At 40.3% G+C, this 23,853-nt stretch overlaps 1 protein-coding gene across 3 annotated transcripts in view; it reads left to right on the forward strand.

The window, feature by feature from the left end:
* Sybu (syntabulin) overlaps positions 1-23,853 on the forward strand; it is a 68,094-nt gene that overhangs the window by 33,794 nt on the left and 10,447 nt on the right. For all 3 annotated transcript variants that reach the window (XM_026384527.2, XM_026384528.2, XM_026384529.2), the window contains one exon: positions 20,418-20,520. In XM_026384527.2, coding sequence (XP_026240312.1) covers positions 20,418-20,520 — 103 coding nt within the window. The remainder of the gene's footprint in view (positions 1-20,417; positions 20,521-23,853) is intronic.

Here is a 23,853-nt window from a genome sequence, read left to right on the forward strand (position 1 = left end):
GGGGGACTTTGGATGCTCCCTTGTCTTTTGCAGCAGTAACATTGTTCAGGAAAACTGGATCTTCCTGAGTCTTTGAGCTCCTTGGGCTCACCTCTGAGGCTGGGATAGGGGGCCTCTGCAAGCCTCTGCCAGGAAGATCTGATTTCTGCTGAGGTTCTTGAGAGAGGGAGGCTATGCCTACACCTGATACTAGGCTACTACCTGACCGGCATTGCTTCTCTCCTCTTCATTAGTGGAGGAAGTGAGGGATCCCAGCCGCAAGCTTAGCAGCACTCATTCACACATGATGGTCTAGAATCTACAGATAGTGCCATCATCTGGTGCTGTTAAGCCCAGAGAAGAGGGATGGTAAAGGGCTTTGCCTACCCAAAGCTGGGTCATTCTTAAGGTTTGCCTGGGATTCTCCAGTTCAGCATCTCCGCCCTTCCTTTTCTCATCAGTCTCAGCCACCATTCAACAGAACTGAACCCAGTAATGCTACTCATTTGTATTTTTCCACAAGTATTTATTGATGAGCTGGGCCCTGGGATACAAGAGTAAATAGGGATCCTTGTATATGTGTGATGTGTTTCTGAGGGAGGTACAGGGTCCCATGAGAGTATAGAGGGAGACCATATAACCAGATGGGGGGTGGGTGGGGTCTGTGAAGGCTCCAGGGAGCATAATATAATATTGACACAAAGAGTAAAACCAGATCTTTAGGTGCAGAGACGCTTGGGGATTGACCTTGACATACTATTGTTGTTAACAAAAATTCTATGTAGGCCCTAAGAGGGTTTTGTTTTTTCTTTTTAATTCAATTGTGGTCTCTGTTACATTTATAATTAGTGTTTAGATGGCTCTCTACCAGGATGTGAACTTTTCTAGGACAAGAACTATGTTTTGCTTTTCTTTCTCTTTCTTTTATTTTTCTCTATCTTATCTTTTGTTTTCAGTTCACTTTCATGGCTTCCATTTTTTGGTAAAAATATATTACTTATAATGTGATGCATAAAGAGAGTACATGTGACACCTGTGTAGGCTGGACTCATGAAGCAGGCACTTGTGAGCCAGCCTTACACATTCAGTGTTGCCACCACCAAAGCTGCCCGTGTGCTCACATCCCATTCTGTGCCTCCCCCAAGGGAAAAAAAAAATACTATATGGAAATGGTGTTTTATCATTTCCTTTAAGAATAATTTTCTTCTTATGTGCCCCTAAAAATATGGTGGAACACAAGGGTAACATTTTAAAGCCCAGAGTCATGTTTTCTTTAGCACTGTGCCCCTCACTTAGTAGGTCCTCAAGAGGTGTTTGTAAGTGAGTAGAAAATACCTGTATGCCAAGGTGGAATTGAAATCCAACTCTAGTGGACTTGTTACTTTTGAGCCTAGCTGATTTTATCACATCAAGTGTTTATAAATCTATACAGAAATTGGTCACATATTTATTTACCTGTTTGGGGATATTTTCATACCAACATTTCCAAAGCCTACTTATCTCCTTTTTACTGCCGTGCAAACACTCTCCAGTCATCCTAATGAGAGTGGCCTTAATTAGCTTGCAAGACTCTGCTTTGCTTTGCTATTTCATTTTGGTTTTTCATAGGACATTGTGGGGTGGGGAGAGAAGGAGAAAATAGAGAACATTGAGTACACTTGAATTTAAAAGTTAACTTGCATAGGGGTGGGGCCAAGTGGCTGAGCAAGCAAAGGGTTGGCCTGGGAACGTGTGCACAGTGCCAAACTTCACTGGGCGTTGAGATTGTGGGGAAGGTTCCATTAAACGGGCCCATAGAAATGAAGAGCCCAGGCTGTGTGCAGAGAACAGTGGAATTGAGAGTACACTCCATTCTTCTTAAGCGCTGTCCACCACATTAGGACAAATAGAGAGCTTTGGGGAGGGGACTGGGTAGAAAGGAATGTTCAAAACATTTTGTTCAGAGACTTGAGAGTTGGAATAATTTTCAGTTGACAGACAATGGTGTGATGTGAAATTCTGGTGCTTATTATTAAAGGTGAAACACCTCATCTCTCATTGGTCACCTCCCCAGCTCCAGAAGGGGGGCTGAAGTGGGAGCACAGCATACCAGGTACAGGTCCCCTCCAGGAAGTGCTGGGCTTGCTGGACCTTTGAACAGGACTTCAGGCAGGAGTGCAGGAGCTGCCCCACCTGCCTTGCATCTGCTTTCCTGAGCCTGTGCCCTGCCCAGAAACCTTCCTGTTGTGTGGCCAGGCCTTTCGCTGGATACATTTCCCTGTGATTTCATTTATCCCATCCCGTTCCCACTTTAGTTCTTTGAACACATGTCAGAATTAAAATAAAACACACTAGGCCTTCCATTTCTCCATTTGCTTTTATTCTCACAATCTGAATAGATGTCAGAAATTGCCAGAATTTACCCAGCTCTTATTTGTCTTACTTTATTGACATTTGTGCTTGCAAAAAAGTCATATTAAAGATTACACAGGGTTAAAGACAATATCCATCGTGGCGGATCATATTATTATTTTTTTTTTAAGAAATTCTTCAGGTCACATGAAGAAGAGTTTTTTCACCCTATTTGATTGAGATAATTCCTTTTTTCTTGCTCTTTGTTGTGTGGAAAACATACATTTTTCCACATACATTTTGATTGTTCTTTTATGTGGGTAGCACTGCACCCAAGTGTATAGCCCAAGATAAAGGCATTTTTAGTGTTTAACTTGCTTTACACATTTCCTGTTTTAAACTCTTTTGTTTGTCTGGAGTTCTACAAGATTTTGAACCTATACAGTAAATTTTGGGAACATACAAGCTATGTGGAAATGGACTGCCCGGTCAGGTCTCTTTCCCACTTGCCATGTGACATGTCTGCTAACTCTGACCGTCACCAGAATTGCTGTCCAGCCTTCATCCTCTCCTCCAGATGTTGCTGTCACAATTTCTTCGAAAAGCACCACTTGGTTCACCCCATTTGAAACTCATCCTGGCCCCCTCTGGCCTTCACAATGGCGTGCTCCCCACCCACCATGGCCATTGCGTAGGTTTCACATTTTTCAACTTTCTCACTCTTTAGGCTCCATGCTCTCATCTGATTCCAGAACTCCATCCAGACACAGGAGTGACTCTGCTCCGTGCCGCCCTTCCTCCATGTTTTGGTTTATGCCATCCCTTTCACCTGAGGTCAGCTCCCTTCCACACCCCAACACTTGGTACTTCCTGCCTGGTACCCCAGGCCTATCTTAAGCGGCTCTGTCTCATGATAACGTCCCTTTGCCCTCTTGCTGTCATGTGAGCCAAGAGTAATTCTTCCTCCTGCATGTTCCAGGTGACCCCTGCATTGTGCTCTTCATATTCTTGTAGCCTCGTTGTTGTTGGTGTAGCTCAGCTCCTCCTGCAGGATCCTGAGCACTGGAACTGTGTTTCTCCCTGTCCCTCCCCTATGCAGAGCCTTAGTGCCTGGAAGGCTCAGCATCCACAGGCAGTGGTCCAACTTGAATGTTACCATCTTCATTTCCAGTTCTTAGATCTTTGTGGTGTTTGATCACAAAGTACCAAGCAGAGAGGGCAAAGAAGAAACTAGGCTTTGCAGTCAGTTGTGTCAACTCTGCTGTTGACTAGCTCTGTGGCTTGGGACGAGTCTCATCGCCCCCTCAGAAACTCAGCTTCCTCATCTTTAACTTGTGTGTCTTTGGGAGGAAGAATGAAAGGAAACAGCAGGTGAAGCATTCTGGACAGAGGCTGCTCTGAGTGCACAGTGGCTAGTAGCATTGTTATCTGACTCTGTCATCCGTCGTATTCATTATCCCTTCAAGGTTTGAGTAATCTGTAGTCTGCTGTCAGCACCATGCCTTCCGTGTTTTCTTTCACCTCATTAATTAAGCATGTTAAATGGGATAAGGGCAGGGACAGAGCTGGGCGACACATTACTAGCGATTTCCCTCGAGGTTGACAGGCAGTCCATTAGTCAGCATCCTTTGGGTACTGAACTGTGCTATCACCCAGTGCACACATGTCAGCTTTGTTTGTAAGAGTATCCTAAATGTTTGTATTAAATGTCTACTGAATTCCAGATATGAGAGTTACATGGCAATCATAACTCTGTCAGAAAAGGATGTGAGAATTGTTTTTTTGTATATGGCTCTCAGTGAACTCCTGCTGGCTCCTTCTTGCCTTACTAAAGGACTTTTTCTACACTTCACTGGTGATGAACATCACACATAGCAATTGTGGTTTTCGGAATTTATTTTTCTCTGTAGTACCCTGCATATTTTTTTTGGTCCCACTTCCAACCTGCTACCTCTTTCTTTGTGATTTCTTAAAAGTTGACAATGCTGTTTCCACAATCATATCTGCAGGTCCTTTCAGAACTTTTCTTCTCTCACTCACTAAGTAATTCTTCTGAGTCCACAGCACTGTCCTTGGCTCATGGGTGCAGTGATACACAGAGGTCTTCCCAGTCCACTTGTTTGTTACATGATAGTATCCTGGGCTGAAACCTTGAATTTTAAGAGATTTGAGCATATGGGGTGAAGTAGGAATGGAGGAATATTTTGATCCCAATTGTTGTAAATAACATTAGTTTGTTGGCTCCCCTAAAGGGGGAGTAGGAGAAGGAGGAAGGTAACTTGGTCAAGGCCCCTTCCAGGAGACATCACTGATTGCCAAGGGTGAAACTTTAAGGCCATGAAATCTTTAAAGGCAACAGCACCTACTTTGTGCTAAATCCCGCATTAGTCACTGGGGTAGATGTTGAACATGTGTTAAAGCAAATAGGCAATTTACAATCCAATGTGAGAAACTCTTGTTAAATCCTGGGTGAAGCGAGTGCATAAAGGAGGGGAATCTAATCCATTGCTGAGGGAACTGAAGGTCAAGGCTGAACTGAATGGTGATGAGAAGGTTAGTATAGTTAGCCAGGTCCAGAGAAAAAGAAAATAATATTGTTGGAAGGGTATGTGTAAAAAATGGGCAGCTAGAGACTGGTGCTACCCTTAGGAAAGGCTTTGCTGGCCACAGGTGTCACAGGAGCCGAAGAGCTTGTAAAGGTCCTGTGGATCATGCTAAGAAGTTTGGACTTTGTCTTAAGGACACACAAGCCCATTGAATTGTTTTAACAAGAGAATCATCTAATGAGATTTATGCTCTGGAGCTGTATAGAAGACAAAGTGCTCAGAGCCACCCAGCAGCTGGGCACAGTGTGAACTGTTTCAGTAACTATGGATGAGAAGTGATGAGGGTTGTGGACAAGAGACAGGGTGCAACAGCTGACCACAATTTGTAGTGACATATTGAAAACATAGACTCCTTTACTGGATTGATTCTCCCAACTTTCCTGTCCATGAAGATCACCTGGGCCGTTTGTAACAATGCGGATGATGGCACTGCCTTTGAAGAAATTTTCAGTTATCAGATCTGGAGTAAGAGTCAGGAATCTGTATTTTTAACAAACAGTCCAGGTGAAACTGATGCAGGTGGTCCTTAGACCACACCACTACAAACCCCTATTTGATATTATAATATGGAAAGGTTTCTTATAAATACATTCATGCTGTGTTAACTTTTTGCTTGAGAATGAAGATTCAGACCCAATGTCTTTGATGAAAGCCCTGAGGGTTCCTGTGCTGAGAAAGAGCTAGCTCCTTGCTGGTGTGGTCTTTGTTCACTAATTGTTTGCTCCATAGTTGGTGATGCAGAGCAGAGTGTGGATAGTCTTGTTGAGACACTTGTTGCAGATTGATTGTAAATCACTTTCTCTTTCTTTCTTTTTTTCCTTTTTCCTTTTTTTTTTTTTTTTTTTTTTTTGGTACCAGGGTTGACCTCAGAGACACTCGACTACTGAGCAGTATCCCAGCCCTAATTTGTGTTTTATTTAGAGACAGGGTCTCACTGAGTTGCTTAGTGCCTTGCTTTTGCTGAGGCTGTATTTGAACCTGTGATCCTCCTACCTCAGCCTCCCAAGCCGCTGATATTACAGGCATGTGCCACTGTGCCCAGCCCTTTTTTAAATTTTTTATTTTGCTATGAGACAGGGTCTCACTAAGTTACCTAGGACCTCACTAAATTGCTGAGGCTGGCTTTGAACTTGTGATCCTCCTGTCTCAGACTCCTGAGTCGCTGGGATTACAGGAGGTGCAGCACCGTGGCCAGCTGTAAATGTTCTTTCCAAAGTCTCAGCTCTTTGCAAAATCAAGCTAGGGAACACAGGGGAACAAAATTTCCTAATCTCTTGAAGTCCCACACAGGCATATTTTGAAAAACTCACACAGGTGTCATTTTGAAGCATTCATCATTGTGGCATTTCCCTTCCCAGCTTTACCATTTATGAGCTGTGTGACTCTGAGCAAGTTATGTGTGCTCTCCTTCCCTTGTCTGTAAAATGGGAAAACTGCTGTATCTATTTCATAGACTTGATGTGAAGATTAAAGCATGTATGTAAAGCACTTTGCATAGTGTATACACATAGTAAGCCATTCCTAGCCATTATTGAGAGAAGCCAGGTGACCAGTACTAAACTTTTCACTTGTTTTAGTTTGGTTATTTAATAAACACTTGCCCTTAAGACTTGCTTTAAAAAAAAAAAAAAGTCCATGATGTCCACATGCAAGAATCCTTAGAGAAACTCTTCCAGCGTACTTCCAAAGCACACAGATAAATAGGCTAATGATAATGATGGACACTTACCGTGCACTTGTAGTGAAACATTATGACAATTCTTACAACTGACCCATGCACTAGGTAGTCTTTTTTCCCCCTTTTTAGAGTGAGACACTGAAGCATAGTGAGTTTAAACAACTGCCTGAGGTCACTCTGTCATGAAAAACAGATATTTGAACTCTGGACCTGCTGCTAGAACTTGCTCTTAACCACTGCTGTGATATATATAATTCTATGAAGCACAGTTAGTACCACCTAGTAGTATGCCAAGTAAATTAAGCAGTTGGCTCATTTTCATTGTGAAATGTTCAAAAGTGATTCCCAAAGTGTATACTACAGTATGTAACTATATTTAAATAACTATCAAACCTTCTGCTCGTGCTTTCTCAGGCAGCCTATGAGAAAGCTGCTGTACAAGGTAACTCTGGTATGGGTGATTCTAGTAGTGGTCTTAAAGTTTGGTTTCCATATAACTGGAGAATGTATTTAAACCTACAGTACTGGGCTCTGCTTCTGCCTGTAAGTTCATAAGGACTATTTCTCCGTGAGTTGGAAACATGTTCCCAGGAGATGCTGATGCTACTGGTTTGGGACCATACTTGTGAGAATCTCTTAGAGGGATGAGAGGATGATTGGTGAACTTAAGAGCAGAAAATGGTTTAAAATCTATCCCATAATTGCCTTGTCTGCTCCACAAATCAAGTTACTTAATTTCACAGATATTTTGAAGAGACATCTGTCAGCTTTAGTATGTAGATGCTTAGATTACAATCAAAAGACTGAAATCTTTAACATTTCTGAAATAGGGCAATTGCTTTCTAATATAGACTTTTCATGGTGGCTTCTCCGTCTTCAAAACAATGAGGCCTGGTTTGCAACTCCAATGTTTCCTTCACTTGCAACTCGTTCCTAATGTTTGGCCTTGGAATTAGGAACAAGTTCTGGGCTACATTCAACATCACATGTATTCACAAGGAAGATTCCTATCACCTCCCTGGAACAAGAATTGTCTCCTTCAGTGAGGTTGGATGAATAATCCAGTAACTGGATTATCTTCTCACATCTGTGGGCTGGTCTCCTTGTCAAAGTAAGGGGCAGGGGTCGTGGAGTGATCTAGCCAAGCCTGACAGGTTATCAGCTAATTTTCCTGATCTTTTAGGTCTCAAAAGTCACCTAGGCATGTTGGATTCTAAAACTGGGATAGTGTAAAGCAAATATTATAGTTTTAACTGTTAGTTCTCTGTAAAAACAGGGAAAGGCAAAAGGGATGTAAGGGCAAATGTGCAAGGATAGATAATCCACAGAGCATTTCTTTTTGTCTATGAATACTCTATTTCGCCTCTGGAAATGTAAAAAAAAAAATGTTTATAAGAATGGAAAATTTAGCTAACTGAGTAAATGCGATAAATCCAACTCATTCTCGCATCATCAGAAGAATGAAGAAATAAAATTGAGGTATAAATCATACACTGGAATATTATACAGTAGTCAAATGAATGCTCTACAACTATATGGAAAATCTTAGCAATATAATATTGAGTGAAAATTGTCTCCAAAGCTTATATACATCATGATAGTCTGTTCATTAAAAAGTTAAAAACAGTCTTATTAAACTTTTTAGGAATACCAATTGATGTGATAATTCTTTGTAAATGAAAATGGTGAACAAGAGATAGGATGGGGATGAATCACATAAGTAGCTATAAGTTCATCTCAGTAATTTTTGTGACTGGTGTTGATTCCATCATTTATTATAATTTTCAACATAAATATATAACCAAAACAAATATTCAGTAAATAAATATGGTCAAAGATGAGTGTATGTCAAAAAATCAAGGATTATAATTAATCCATTTCTGTGCATCTGAAATTTATACCAAAAAAGAAAAAAAATTAAGAAAACAGCTTTCTGGGTTGCAGAGAAATAATGAAATGTCACTCTTCTGTAGAAAAATAGCATGCTTGGTTTCCACACAGAACTCTATGACCTGAGCCTTTTGACTGTTTCTCCCATCTCTCATGTCACTTGTTCCCATTATAAATGGAGACCATTAGAGGCTGTCAGTAGAACTACTTCAGATAGGACTGTGGCAGTAGTATCCCTGGGGTGGAAAAACCCCATGTCTCCTTTTATTGGATCCATCTTTCTGAAAAAGGCAATGTGTTTGCAAGTTGTCTCAGAGAAGTGAAGACAGAAATTTTGGAAAATGAAAAAAGACAAATGACTCTTAATTTCATCAGTCACAAACAATGGGGCCTAAGTCTTAGGAGGCTTTTAACTAGTCTGCCTACAAGATGCTTTTGTGACCTCATTCCCTGGGGTGGTTACCTCTCCCTTTTCCAGTATTACTTCCTCCATATACTAGGGTTCCCTTTGTCCTGTGACCATCTCCTATTCTGCATGTCACAGTCTTGAATAGTTGTGAATGGTTTGAAAATGTAGATATATCTGTGTGTCTTCTGCATCAAGTCTAGTCCTACTAGCTGGAAACGTGTTTGCCTTTTTGACTTTCTTGAGCAATTTATGTCCCTCCTAAGACATTTGCCTCTTTCTGAAGCCAGGATTAGGGTTTCAACTTGCTAGATATGCAAAGAGCTGTAGGACATACAATCATGAATTAATGAAATCTCACTGTGGTTAAGATGTTGGCTCCTACAGTGCATTGTTTGTGATCCCCAGACCCTACCAGAAGGGTTTGATAATTAGCTACCCCTTATTGTTTAGTGTGCCACAGGTCTTCCTGAGATGTTAGAGAGTTAGGTCAACACAGCCAACATCTGAGAATTCATTCATGGATTTATAAAGGGAGAGGGGAAAATCCTTATGATCCATCTTCCCCACATGACAGCATCCCCTCATCAGGAGACCCTGCTCCAAATCTTGTCTCCCTGATTTTTGCCTCAAAAGTATTGGGACCCAGATGTGGAATATTAGTTGGCTTTTCATCACCATGACTGAAATGCCCAATAAGAACAACTTAAAGGAGGAAGGGTTTATTCTGGCCCAAGGTTTTAAAGGTGTAAGTCCATGGTAACCAGCTTCATTGCTTTGGGCCTGAGGTAAGGCAGAACATCTTGGTGGAAGGGTGAGGCAGAGGGAAGCTGCTTAGCTCATGCATGGCAGCCAGGAAGTAGACAAGGAGAGATACAGAGACAGAGAGAGGGAGAGAGGGAGAAAGAGAAAGGATCCTGGGACAAGACATGGTCCCCATGGGCAAAACTCCAAGGATTCACTGCCTTCTGCTAGGACCTACCTCATACACTTTCCACTATCTCCTAAGAGTCCACTCAAATTATGAATCCCTTAAATAATTAATCCTTCATGAGGGCAGCACCATTAATGATCTAGTCACTTCTCCAAATCCCTGTCTCTGAACATCACTGCATTGGGAACCAAGCCCTCCAACAAATGAGTCTTTGGAGGACATTTTATATCCAAGCCATAATGTGGTTCAGAGAGGAAATTGTAAGAAAAATTAAGATGGTGGCAATATTGTAAAGTGCTTATGGATTGCCAAGCACTTTTTTTTATAAAAACAGGTTTTACATGAATTAATTTACATGATTCTTACAACAACTCTGTGAGAGATAGATATATTATTATATTATTATGTTATTATCCTCCTTTCAGAGATGAAAATGAGGCATAGAAAGATTAAATGCCTTTCCCATGGTCACATAGATAGTAAATGTGGCTATTCATAAAAAGCAAAGAGCAACAACTTCATGGAGATTAAAAATTCAAGCAAGTGGGGCTGGAGATGTGGCTCAGCGGTAGCGCGCTCGCCTGGCATGCGTGCGGCCCGGGTTCGATCCTCAGCACCACATACCAACAAAGATGTTGTGTCCGCCGAGAACTAAAAAAAAAATAAAAATAAAATTCAAGCAAGTAAGAGAGAATATTCATGAATCGGGTTGAAAGGATATCAAGATGTTGCCTCAGCATCCTGAGGCAACAGTGGATTTTCAGCATTTGTCTGTTTCTGTTCTAGAGTTTGCTTTTTATGCAGGCAGTTAAATTATAATTCATGGGTTTTTGTATCTTCTAAGGAATGAAAACTGGGTGTTTCTGTGTAATAATTTCACATTAGAAAATAAAATAACTTAAACCTGGTGACTGCAACCACAGTTTAAACCACATTTAATTTTTGAAAATTACCAACCTTTATCATTTAATAGCCATCTTGATAATTTGCTAGCAGACAAAGCTATTAGTATCCAACCAAGTTCAGCATTGTGATTCTGTTCCGTTTAAATGGCAATAATGGCCAAGGTCAGTGCTGCCAAGAAGGTCAAGGGAATGAGCCAATCTGCAGTCAAGTTCTGAGAGGATTGTGAAATAGGAAGCTCCCAGTGCTGCTGCCATGGGTGGCCAGGAACCTGTGAGTCCAGAGTGGATTGTGGCATATCATGAGGTGGCTGACCAGTGGGGACAAACAGGAGGGGAGGCAGTCTAGGCTATTAGTCTTAGAGGCGATTTAAAAAAGTACCTAAATGCACAAGTGAGGGGGAAACGTGATTTCAGAGTCCCGTTGGATGCCTTGGCAATGAGTTTTAAATTATGTCTTCTCTTTCCCAGCAAGTGGGAGTTTTTCTGTCATTCAGATCTAGAAATGCAAGACAGCACCCTCTTACTGAGAAGAGTGACGAAGGAAGGGGCTCCAAAAGCATTCCCGTCTTTCCTTCCCCCTTATGATCTGGACTTGAAGTCACAGCTCTGCTCTGACTTATTCCCATTGATGGTGTCTCAGTCTCCATTTTTCTTTCCCATGCTTCGATATCCAACCTCACCTTAACTTTTCCACCTAGCACCTTGCTCCACACCTGCCCACTACCACCTTTCTGTCCTGCTTTTCTCTGATTTAGATTTTGCAGCCAGACATAGAGGACAGGCATCTCATTTTAGTAAACACTGGATAAACACTTTTCCTTAAATAGAAGCAGTAGCCTTTCCCTCTAGCTTTGTTGAAGGGGCAGAAACCTCTGTTTGATTCAGCAACTTTGACAAGATTTCAAAGACAACTACCACGTTAGAGTCTGGAAAATACTTCAGGGAGGATGTGACCTGTTATTACTAGGTCCCCAAGATAATCAGTTAGGATGAAGTTCATGGCCACTGTGGATGCCACCCTTCCCAGTGAAAGGCAGTAGTGGAGAAGGATGTCCCCTGGAGCCTACCCATCAAAGAACTTGTTGCTGATTCTGTGATGAAAGATGCTTGGTTCCTTTGGTGCTGTCTGTCATGGACATGTGGACCACACTGAAGACAGCAGGTTAGGGTTAAAGGAGTAACCCAGCAGCTGTGTGTAGTGGGCTCTGAGATGGTGTTCTCTGCTGAATGTTGTTTGACATCCCCAACTGCACACTTGTTGGTTCTTCATTTAAAAGAGGATTATGAAAACCTCAAACCACGGATCAGTTGCTAGCATCCTACTATCTTTGCAAACAAAACTTTGTTACATGAGTTTGGCTGGAAATGGCCCAGTTTTGAACAACCTGTGCCTTGTGTATGTCCCCATGTTCCCTTCCAGGTCTTTGAAAATGGATTTGCCCTGGGAAAGTGTTCCTGGAGACCTAAAAGAGTAGAGGTCACTTCACAGGTTAACTTCTTTTCTCCTGGGTACTTTGCCCTCAGTTTTAGCTTTTGCTCATTCACCTCTCACTTCATACTGAAGAAAGTTCTGTATTGTAACAGAACTTGAAGAGGAAATCCAGTGTTCCTTCTCTTTGGAGTGCTCTTCTTCACAGCATGTTTCGGGACCACCCATTGCACAGTAATCTACAGCAGTTATTAAAAATGCAGATTTCTGAGTCCTCATCCTCTTAGATTTTCTGAACTGAAATTCAGTATTGCCCAGAGTCAGTGTCATTAAACTCCCCAGATGATTCTCAGGCATGGTAAGGCATGGGAATTATTATTTGTTGCAGTACTAGGGTTTAAACCCAGGAGTCTTCTACCCCTGAGCCACATCCCCAGCCTTTTAAAGTTTTATTTGGAGGCAGGCTGAGTTACTGAGGGTCTTTCAGAGTTGCCCAGGTTGGCCTCACACTTGTGATCCTCCTGCCTCAGTCTCCCTAGAAGGCATTTACAAGCATGTGTCACCTTGCCTGGTATTAATAAGTGTAGGTGGATATCATTGAGTGTGTCAGGCACTTCCTAGTAACTCATCCCATCTTCACGCAGCCTGTAAGTTTGGAATTATTATGCCCACGCCCAGAGCAGGGTCTGACACATGACAAGTGTTCAGTAAATATTTGTTCAATAAACAATAAGTTAACCTTTAAAAACGTGTATGTGTATACACACGTATATACTTAAATGGAGAAATTAAGGCATGGAGAAGTTAAAAAATACTTTGGCAAAACCAAACACCTGGTGAAAAAGATTTTGGCAAAACCAAACACCTGGTGAAAAAGATTTTGGCAAAACCAAACACCTGGTGAAAAAGATTTATAGCATCTTCTAATCAAAAATTTTCTCTTCCCCGTCCTTTATTGATGTTTCATTACCCTCTGTGTTTATCATTTTCTCAGTCAGCAGGTGGACTGCCTGTTTTTCTACCAAGGATTGGTAGCTGACTCAGCCCAAGATGGGCACGTGAACAAGGTGGAGCTTAGAGCTGTCCTTGACTCTGGCTTTCCTAGGGCCGCCCCCTGCATGCTTCCTCCTGCCTTATCTCAGACTCTCAAACCACCTGGCTGAGGAGACCAGCCTGTGCTGAGCTCTCTGAGTAAACCTACTCATATTTTCCCTGGGACTTTGTGAAGACTGGGTTCTGACCCAGGGCAACTCTGGAGCTTTTTGGAGCAGTCCATGGGGAGTGTGATTCAGGATCCCCTAACTTTAGAAACACCCTATTGTGTATATGCACACACAGAGAGAGAAAATAGAAACTGCTCTTCACTGAACAATGGCAGAGGGAAAACTACTTTTGTAAAGAGTGATTATAAAAACATATGACTTGGGGCTGGGGCTCAGCAGCAGTGCACTTGCCTAGCATATTCGAGGAACTAGGTTTGATTCTCATCACCACATATAAATAAATAAAATGAAGGTCTACAACAACTGAAAAACAAAAGTATGACTTTGGTTAGAATAAGTCATTCCTCTTATTGGTCTTTTTAAGGGAAAGATATATTGTTTGAAAAGGCTTCTTCTGGCCCTTGAGCCCCTGTAGCATTAGTTTTAGCTAAAATAATAATAAACACGTCTTGAGTGCTTGCTGTATGCCAGGGATTGTTCTCATTTCTTAGCATATTTCACAATCACTTAGCAATATTGACTATTAGTATCCTCATCCCCATCTAACAGATGAGGAAATTAAGGCAGGGAGAAGCTAAGTAACTTGCCCAAGGCTCCACAGAGAGTTAAATAGAAGAGCCAAGATTCAAACACAGGAGATTTGACTTCAAAAGACTACATTCTAAGGCATAATTACTTGTATTATGAAAATGTTTTTCTTAAAATTCTTAATTTTTTAAAAGAAAAAAATCTCAAATTTTTCATAAGTGACACCCTTATGTCTGTTTTTGTATGTGTGACATAAGAGTAATATGTACATGGTTAGGAAAGCCAAATAACTCAGAAAGATGATAAAATGAAAATGAGTCTTTTTTTATATCTGCCTGTTCCCATGCCCAAGGGAAACCACTATTAACAGATCTTTTTTCATCCTTCAAGGACACTTTCATTTATTTATTTATTTATTTATTTATTTATTTATTTATATTTATTTATTTTTAGGGGGGTGGTAGTGGGAATTGAACCCAGGGATACTTTACCACTCAGCTACTTTCCCAGTCCCCGTTGTTTTTGTTGTTGTTGTTGTTGTTTTGTTTTTTTGTTTTGTATATTTATTTATTTTGAGACAGGGTCTTGCTGAGTAGTAAAGGTTGGCCTCAAACTTGCAATGCTCCTGCCTCAGCCTTCAGATTTGATGGGATCACAGGCATGTGCCACTGTATCTGGCTTAGGAAGAATGTTCTATGCACATAGAAGGTTGCATATGATTTGAGGATTTATTTACACAAAAGCAGACATGGAGCATCAATCCTCGCCCACTGTGCTGCATCTTGCTTTTCTCAACTAATAGCAGGTCTTTGAGTTCTTTCACTTCAACACACAGAGGTTCACATCACTCCTTTTCATGATTGCAGAATGCTCTCTCAGGCTGCTCTACCACCTGATTTAACAAGTCACTGTTGATGAACCACAAGGTTGTCTTTTCGGATGCTCCTGTGCAGTGTAAATTCCTAGCCATCCAGTTTTCTTTTCTATACAGCTAGTATCAGTTTACACTCTTAAACTCTATCCCAGTGTCTGCTTTTACAGACCCTTAACAGAACACATATTATCCAACTTTTTTTTGGCCAATCTTATAGGTGAAAAAATTTCCTTGTTTTCATTTACATATTTAATTTTTTTTTTTTGAGAGAGAGTGAGAGAGAGGGACAGAGAGAGAGAGAGAATTTTAACATTTATTTATTTTCTTAGTTCTTGGCAGACACAACATCTTTTTGTTGGTATGTGGTGCTGCTGAGGATCGAACCCGGGCCGCACGCATGCTAGGCGAGCGCGCTACCGCTTGAGCCACATCCCCAGCCCCATACATATTTAATTTAAAAAGTGAGATTATATAGCTTTCCATATATATTGGCCTTTTCCCCCCCTGTTATCTATCTGTTCATGTCTTTTGCCCATTTTTTCTGTTAGTTATTTTTCCAATTAGTATGAATTTGGGGTAAAAGAAATTAGCCTTTTATCATATGTTGGACCATTTGTCTTTGACTATGTTATTTTTCCATAAGCAGTTTTATTTTTATGTAATTAGATCTATCAATAGAAATTATTTGCTTCTAAATACTTTAAATTTGAAGTTCTCTTTTGCTTCTAAATGTTCATATGTTTTTAAATATATGGCAGCTCCAACAATTGAACATCAATCACAATGAAGATAAATCATTTCTGAATTTATGATGTAAATGGAAATTATATTTATAAATTTTCAAGAAGACTTCTATTCTGAAATGGAAGAAAATCTGCCTATGTGTCTTCAATCAATTTATTGATCTTTTATAGATACTCTCTTTCTGAAATAAGTATCAGTGGGGGTTCAGGAAAGTAGTTTGCAAGAACTAAAAGGAAAGTCCTGTTTGTTTGTAGAGAGTTTCTTTCAGTCCTTGGCTGGACCCCCAGGCTTTGCAGCTAAGAGTCAACCCTACTGATCTACTTCAGAGCATCTCGTTTTAATAGTGCCTGCTGTAATTGCATGTGTTCCCGGCTCCAGCTGCTTCCTGATAGCTGTGCTTGGCTTCAGTGAAAGTGGCTCCTCTCTCCTCCCTAGAGACCTTTAAATAAAAGAGCTGCATATCTTTGTGTATGTTGGGGGCGGGGGAAGGCTGGGAGATGAAGGGGTGGGAAACTAATATTTTTTCCTTTTTTTAATTTGCTGCCTCTATTTGAGGTGGGGATATTAGATGGTCAACCTGAATTAATTTGATAGCTTTTCAGTAACAAAGGAAATCGGAGGGTTTGGAGTTTCTGAAATCAATGGTTTCAAATGGCTTAATACAGCTTAGTAGAGAGCAGGGTTGCTGTGTTCTCAGAGGCCTTGAGTGTTGTGACATATGAGGACTCCATAGTATCCAGAAGGCAGGCAAAAATAATAATGTCCTAGGAGACCTGATTACAGGCAGTGTTTTAAAAATAAGTCCAGAGGCTGGGGATGTAGCTCATGGTAGAGCACTTGTCTAGCATGTGCAAAGCCCTGGGTTCAGTGCCCAGCACTGTGAAAATATTTTCTAAAAGAGATTTACTTCATTCCCAGGTTTTTCCTTCCATATTAATAAGCCGAGTCATCAGTTTTGGCTTTGTTTTTTGGTATTGCCCAGGGATTGAACCCAGGGGTACTTTATCACTGAGCTACACCCCCCGATTCTTTTAATTTTTTTATAAAAAATTAAAAAATATATATATTAAAAAGGGTCTCACTAAGTTGCTGGTCTGGAACTTCTAGTACTCCTATTCCAACAATCCCAAGTAGCTGGGATTACAGGTGTACACCTCCACAACCAGCTCAGCACATAGTCCTTTTGTTCCCATTTTTTCTTCTCTACTTCCCTGGTCTTAACCACACGCACACTAGGAGCTTATGACTAACGTTATTAAGAAACACAACACCTCGCAAAAGAATCCAGCAGTATGACCAAACCAAACAGCACCAGCACTTTGGGAGGCCTCCAGGCATAGCTTCTTGATGACTGGAACAGTGCCCTCTGCTGCAGGTGCTTCGTCACCCAGAGTTCGGCCTTAGGAAGTACTTAGTAGATGGCAGGGTTGCTCTGTCACCACACTCATCCTCCCTGTTGAGTCCTGGAACCCTGGAGCATCAATCTTGCAGCTGACTAAAGACAGTTTTACGAGGGACAAAGGCAGTGTTGATGAAAATGACTTGGATATGCTTTATTTTAAAGTTCCTTTCGGCCTCTCAAACACAGTTTTCAATGGCTAAATAGTGTCCTACATTCTATTGCAGTATTTCCAATGATATCAGAGATTTTACAATTGGGTATCTATATGCAGACAAATGAGCTAAATAATGTCTTGACTTTAGGCCAGTGCCAGCCCCAAATCCCTACAGATGTGGAGTATGTTTTATCTTTCAATTTGGGCATATCCTTTGGCTTAAAACTCTACTTTTAGGAATTTATAGAGATCAACAAGCAGAGAAATATATACATATATCTTCCCAAGAATATTGAACATTAGTATAGGTTTAAAAGCATGGTACCTGGGGGCAGAAGACCTGGATTCCATTCTTTATATTAGGTGTGTCTCTTTGGGTACGCCATTCTTTCCTCCCACCCTCTCTCTCATCTATAAAAGTGACTGATAATTGTCCCTACTTCATGAAAAATAAATGAGTTAATATGTAATAGGTGCTTAGGATAGTTTCTGGTATTTAATGTTTGTTTCTGATAATACAAAAATTGGACTTAGCTTACATATCATTGATTTTGTTAAAAATGTGGTATGTGTTAGAGATAGTCATGTATTATTAAAAAAATTAAGTAGGTTATATAATAATGTGTTAAGTTTGGATGGTGAATAGTTATATGCCAAAGGTTTAACTATAGTTATTTTTTTGGTGATGGAATTATAGATTTTATTTCTCCTTCTTGATCATTGCTGAATTTTCAAAATAAATTTTAATTGTCTACAAAAAAATAACAAAAGGTGCCTTTTTAACCCCTCTAGAATGATAATAATAGCTAATATTTATTCAGAGCTTATGATGAGTCAGTTGCTTCTCTAAGCTATATATTATAAGTCTATTAATAACTCTTTGAAACAATTGCTATCAATATTATTTCTACTTGACAAATAAGGAAACCGAGCCACAGAAAGGTGAAGTGATTTGTCTAAAGTCCTCCAAATGGTAAGCAGAAGTAGTGTTCAACTGAGTCCAGGCCATCTGACTCAGGTTCTGGGTTTGTCAGGTCTCTCTGTGTATGACTTCAGTAACCCAAAAGAACCACACTGAACTACAGTATCTGCAATGATGCTGTAGCCGCACTGTTGAGACAAGACCCTGTCTCAAAAATAAAATAAAACTACTTGTCTTGTGTAACCCTTAAAAAGAGCTCATTGATTTTTACATTGTATTTATCAAACTGGAAATGGTTTATATTTTTCAAATCACAAACTGAAGTAGTTGTGAAGTGGCATATGCATTTTTCAGAACCATATTCAAACAGTTCAGAATAGAGCTATGGGGCATCCTGAATGTGTCTGATAATCTTTTTCAGATGTGCAGAAGATAAGATAGAAAACTATTTGGGCAGAGTGACCTTAGGCCCTGCAAATGTGTAAGAGTCAATATATTGAGTTCCAGGATATGAAACAAAGTTATCCCTTTAGCTCAGAAAATATAGTCACTGCAGATCAAAAGCATCCTGAGGCAACAGTGGATTTTCAGCAATTGTCTCTTTCTGTTCTAGAGTTTGTTTTTTATGCAGGCAATTAAATTATAATTCATGGATTTTTGTATCTTTTAAAGAATGAAAACTGGGTGTTTCTGAGTAATAATTTCACATTAGAAAATAATAACTTAAGCCTGGTGACTGCAACCACAGTTTTATTTTTGAAAATTACCAACCTTTATCATTTAATAACCATCCTGATAATTTGCTAGCAGACAAAGCTATTTGAATTAGGCTGTTATGAAGAGTGTGTTGCTGGATTGCACTACCAATCAAGAATCCTTGAGATTGTAAAACTATAATTCAGCCAGCGCATTCCTTAGAAGCAACTACTTAAGTTCAGGGAGCTTCAGGAGTTCTTTACATCATTAGACAAAGTCTCTGCAATCCAGAAGGAATAGGTAGCTGGTCTGGGTCCTCATAAATTGCCACCCAGAACAAGTCTGGTTCTGTCTTGTTCCTATGGCTCACCAGGGCCTGTTAGGGAGTTGACAATGTCTAGTTGATTCAGGAAACTTCCTGTTCCCCTGACCCCTCCCACTGCCTTCCCAAAGAGGAAGCATGTTTTCATAGAAGTTTAATGTCTGCCTTATAAAGCCACCAAGATTAAATGGCAAAAAGAATAGAAATAATTTCTTACAGGGCTGGGACCCAGTAAGCACTCAATAAATAATTCTTATGATGATGATAATCATTGTTCACTGCTGTGAGAAACTCAAGGATTTAGATTACTTTATTTCCCTCAACTCCCAAAGGGGAACTGGTTCTCTGGCTTTTAGACTGGAAAAATCACAAATTGTGTGGTGGGAGTTGAGTAACAAGGTCAAATAAAATAGTATAATTTTATTTCCAAAAGCACACGGATTTTCATCTTTCTCTTTAAAAGTCCTCTTTTCCTATTGTTCTCTCTTGCCTCTTCTATCCTCTCCTCCTTCCCCAGACAATCTATGGGAATATCTCCATTGTTGCTACTTCACAACTCTGTGCTTTCCATTAGAATGAATTTATGATATTCTACCACACAGTATGTTTCTATTATAATCCTACACCCAATTTTTGCTCTGCACTCTAAAGATAATAAGATCTTTATGAACTAAGAAACAACCCTAACCCAAAGCTAAGATTCCGAATTTCGGGATAAGTCACAGGTCCCATATCTGTCACTCTGTTTGGAAATATTAATGTTCCGCTTTTGGTCAAGGTTCTGTTCTTTATAAAAAATAAAAAAAAAAATAAAAAAAAAAAAAACAAAAAAACCTGAAGCTGCAGTTCGGAGAAAGTCAGGTTTGTAATCAGATCTTGCCAGATCAAGCACTTGCCAGGCTTGGCTTTCCTCCTGACTCCTAACCAATTGACTATCTCTGGACCTAATGTGCCAGATTCAACTATGACTAGCTGACCACAAAATCCCAAAGATAAAACTGTCTTGGCAAAACTACTTTTAAACCAATAAGCGTGCTTTTCCTTTTGCTTACACTCTGGGCATGCATGTTGTTGTTGTTGAGTGATAGACTGACCCAGGGAGGCGGGCATTTCTCTCTGGCCTTGGGCCACTGTTGGTAGTCTGCTGGAAGACTGGCATTAAGATGAAACCAGCCCTGGCTGTGCTTCTAGCCTGTGTTTATGAAACGACGACGTCCTTGTGCTCCTGCCTTCTCTTGTCTGCTTTGAGAAATCACTGAGAGCTTGGAAGCTCTGGAATTTGGGCCCTTGCTGAGTTAGCATGTGCAGTGCAGGCGGCAGGGACCTCAGGCAGGGCACTGGCCAGCAGATGCTGTTTCCTTTCCCTCATGCTTCTCTCCCCTGTTGTTTTTCAGGTAGTGAAGCTGATTTTAGCTCCTCCAGCAGCACGGGCAGCATTTCGGCTCCTGAGGTCCATATGTCTACTACGGGAAGCAAGCGGTCCTCTTTCTCACGCAAGTAGGCATTGTCCCCTGCTCTGTAATTAAGCTGCTTTATAGGTGGCTTTCCTGTACCTTATGTTTCTACAGAAGCACCTGAATTATCCCTCCGTTTGTATTTGTTATTATTCAGTGAAGTTTTTATTTTTGGTTGTTTTGTATTTTAGAGTGATTTGCAATTGGGTCTTTTCCTTTCAGCACTTCCTGTGGTCATGTGGAGCCTGTCTTGGGCCTCCACGGCTGTGTCCCATCCAGTCCTCAGCTCTATGTCTACTCATCCTTCTCTCCCTCCCTGCCCTGTTGACTCACCTGGGGACCAACTTAATAGTCTCCCATTTCACGAGTCCATCATTTTCAGCTGTAAAGCCTCTGACTTCATCCTTTCTTTCCTCTAGCTGAGCTTGCTTTTTTCATCTTTGTGAAGGAAGCAGTGACCCCTGATCACTCCCAGCATTTACTTGGAGGAGGAGTGAAGAAAGTGTAATGTTGGTGGGCGAGGGCGGGACCACTGCAAGACTAATCAGGCAAAGTAGTTGAGTATGTGGGCTCTGGAGCTGGGCCCCCTTGGTTGGAGTAGCAGGCCCTGAGCCAGTTGCTTAACTTCTTTAGGCCTCAGTTTCCTAATCTGTAAAATTAAATTATAGGGATACCTTCCACATAAGGTTTCTGGTTGAGTCAGTGCTTGGAGCACAATAAGCATAATAGAATGTTCACTGTTGATGGTATTTGAATTGGGGGACAGGACTCTGGGAAAATGGAAGCTACCATTCACATTTAGCGGGAGGGGGAATCTCTACCTGCCACCAGTGTCATTGTTCATTTAAGAAGTATTCATTGGGTGTTTACCATGAAATAGGATCTAGAGATAAGGCAGTAAACAAGACTCCGTTAAAGCTATATTTTTTTTAGGAGGGCAAGAGAGGCAACAAATAGTAAATAATATAATTACTTTAAAAACCATTCAGATAGAGAATATAATGGATAGAGAGTATAATATAATATTAAGGATAGAGAGTATAATGGGACTGGTCCCAGGATCCCCCAATGATAAGAGAGCACTGAGCAGGAACATTAAGGGATCGATGGAGTCAGCATACCACCATGTGGAAAACACCTTTCTTCTGACTTTTCAAAATCACTTGACTCTCCTTTGCCACAATATCCAAATTTGTCAAAAGGATGTTGGATGATATGATTTTCAAGATCCCTTTCTGGAGAGAAAGCATTTAGATTCCAGAAGCTTGCATTTCCAGAATGCAGCAAATACTTCCTATTTCTCAGGTGAGCAGGTTTGTCTAACATCCACAAAGGAATCTGACACACCTCCAGTGTAGTTTTATTGTTAAAAATAAAACTAAAGCTAGGTAAACCTGTAAGAAGAGTGAAGTCCACTGTGAAAAAGCACAATTGCTCTATCCTCAGACTCCTCCTCTTTTGGGAATAAAGTGCCTCTGGCATCACAGGGCATGAATATAAACATTCTCTATATAAATCAGATATGACTAAGTCTACCAGTCAAACATTTATTCTCACCCATTCAGAAAATTAACACATATCCATGGTACAGGTATCAAAGAACACAGGCCAAAAAAGAAGCCAATGTTATCAAGCATTCCAAAGGAATTTGCATCTATGGTTCAATTCTAGGGATATTTCAATAATACAGAGGGACTTTAGAGAGAATGTTCTAGATTAGAATTCAGTGTTTCTTTAAGTGAGCAAAATTGACACATTAAGCATAAGACAAATATGATTACATACAAATCATATATATCATTCTACCAGAATCTGGTTATCGAGCAGTAATTGACTTCACACATTTAACAGTAATTAATAGTTGAAAAAGTGAAACTGACTCCTTACCTTTCTTTATCCAATACGGGCACAGAGCACCATCATAGATGATAGAGTAGCTCAAGCATGTCACATAATCTCTGTGTTTTGTGGACCATGCTTTGTTGGTGATTCCTGTAGATGAACCGGGTATCCATGCTGAACAATAGTAGCTTGTGATCTTTTTAGTCTGGTTTCTCCTGAGGCAGAGGAAGTTTAGCAGAACCTTTGGTGATAGAGTTGGAATTGTGAGGGACAAGTGGAGTAGGTGAGAGTATTCTTCACAGATGACTATAAAAACAGACTTTTAAAGGCTTACAAATTTAAGGAAGGCTCACTCTTACTTCTAAGGAATTGTCTTTCTTAAGCTGAAGTGTTACTCTGTTCAGAATCAGATAGAAATGGAGGAGGATGATTGTAATCTAGGGTCAAACTTGAGTTCAAGGTCAGCTTCCATTGTTGATTAGGCATCTGACTCAAAGCCTGAGTTTTCTTATTCTGGAAAGTGAGGTAATAATAAAATCTACCTCACTGAGTTAAATGAGCTCATGTATTTGACTGCTTGATAAGGTGACCGGACTTATAACAGGGTTAATAGAGTTGTTTTTGCAGTGGTTATAAGAAAATAAGAGTCAATAAAACAGACATGCTGATACTGCTGATTATGATTATGATAATAGCGATGATATTTGTCTTGCTAGAGCTACGTAACAAAATGTCAGAATGGGTGGCTTAAACAGAAATTTATTCACCCACAATTTTGGAGACTAGAAGTTCAAGATCAAGGTGTCCGCAGGATTGGTTTCTTCTGAGGCCTCATGGTGATGACACATGAAGTGCCGAGGCTGGGGAATAGAAATTCACCAGGCCCCTCATGTGAGATTTCCTTCTACACTTCTTTTCTGTCACTTTCCACTTACTCTATTCAGGGATGCAGGAAGGGTACAGTGATGGTAGAATTTCCTCTCTTCTGGGCACTGGCCCACCAGACCAAGAAATTGAGGGTGGGAGGGGGAGACCAGCACAGGGCTTGTCTGTTCATGGCCATGACAAACATGGCATCCTAGTGTCTTCTTTGAAAATGTTTTTTTTTTTTTTTAATCATCATCTATGATGAATTTGTGCTTATACTTGTTAGCATTTGAGCTAACATAAATTAAAGGAATAGAGCTAATAGCTTTTACAACGTAGTTTCTCTTTTAGAACAGTCTCATAATCTCTTTTCTGAGATATATATGAAGTCTTGATTATATTGAGTAATCTTTTATAATTTGAAGAATCTTTGCTTTGTTCTGTGTAGGGGGATGGATTCCCACAAAAATCCGCATCTAATTTGTCACAAATCGTGTACCTTAGTGCTTTGTTGCATTATATATGTTGTGGTAAATTCTTTAGGTAGTAACTACATGTGTAGCTAGTGCCTAATACACCTGTTTATAGGCCCAAAGGAATGTGTTTATTTTTTTTTTTAATTAGGAGACATTTCTATAAAGTTACAAAGATCTGAATTTGAATCCCA

This window comes from Urocitellus parryii, chromosome 7 (assembly GCF_045843805.1).
Source record: "Urocitellus parryii isolate mUroPar1 chromosome 7, mUroPar1.hap1, whole genome shotgun sequence".
Lineage (NCBI taxonomy): Eukaryota > Metazoa > Chordata > Mammalia > Rodentia > Sciuridae > Urocitellus > Urocitellus parryii.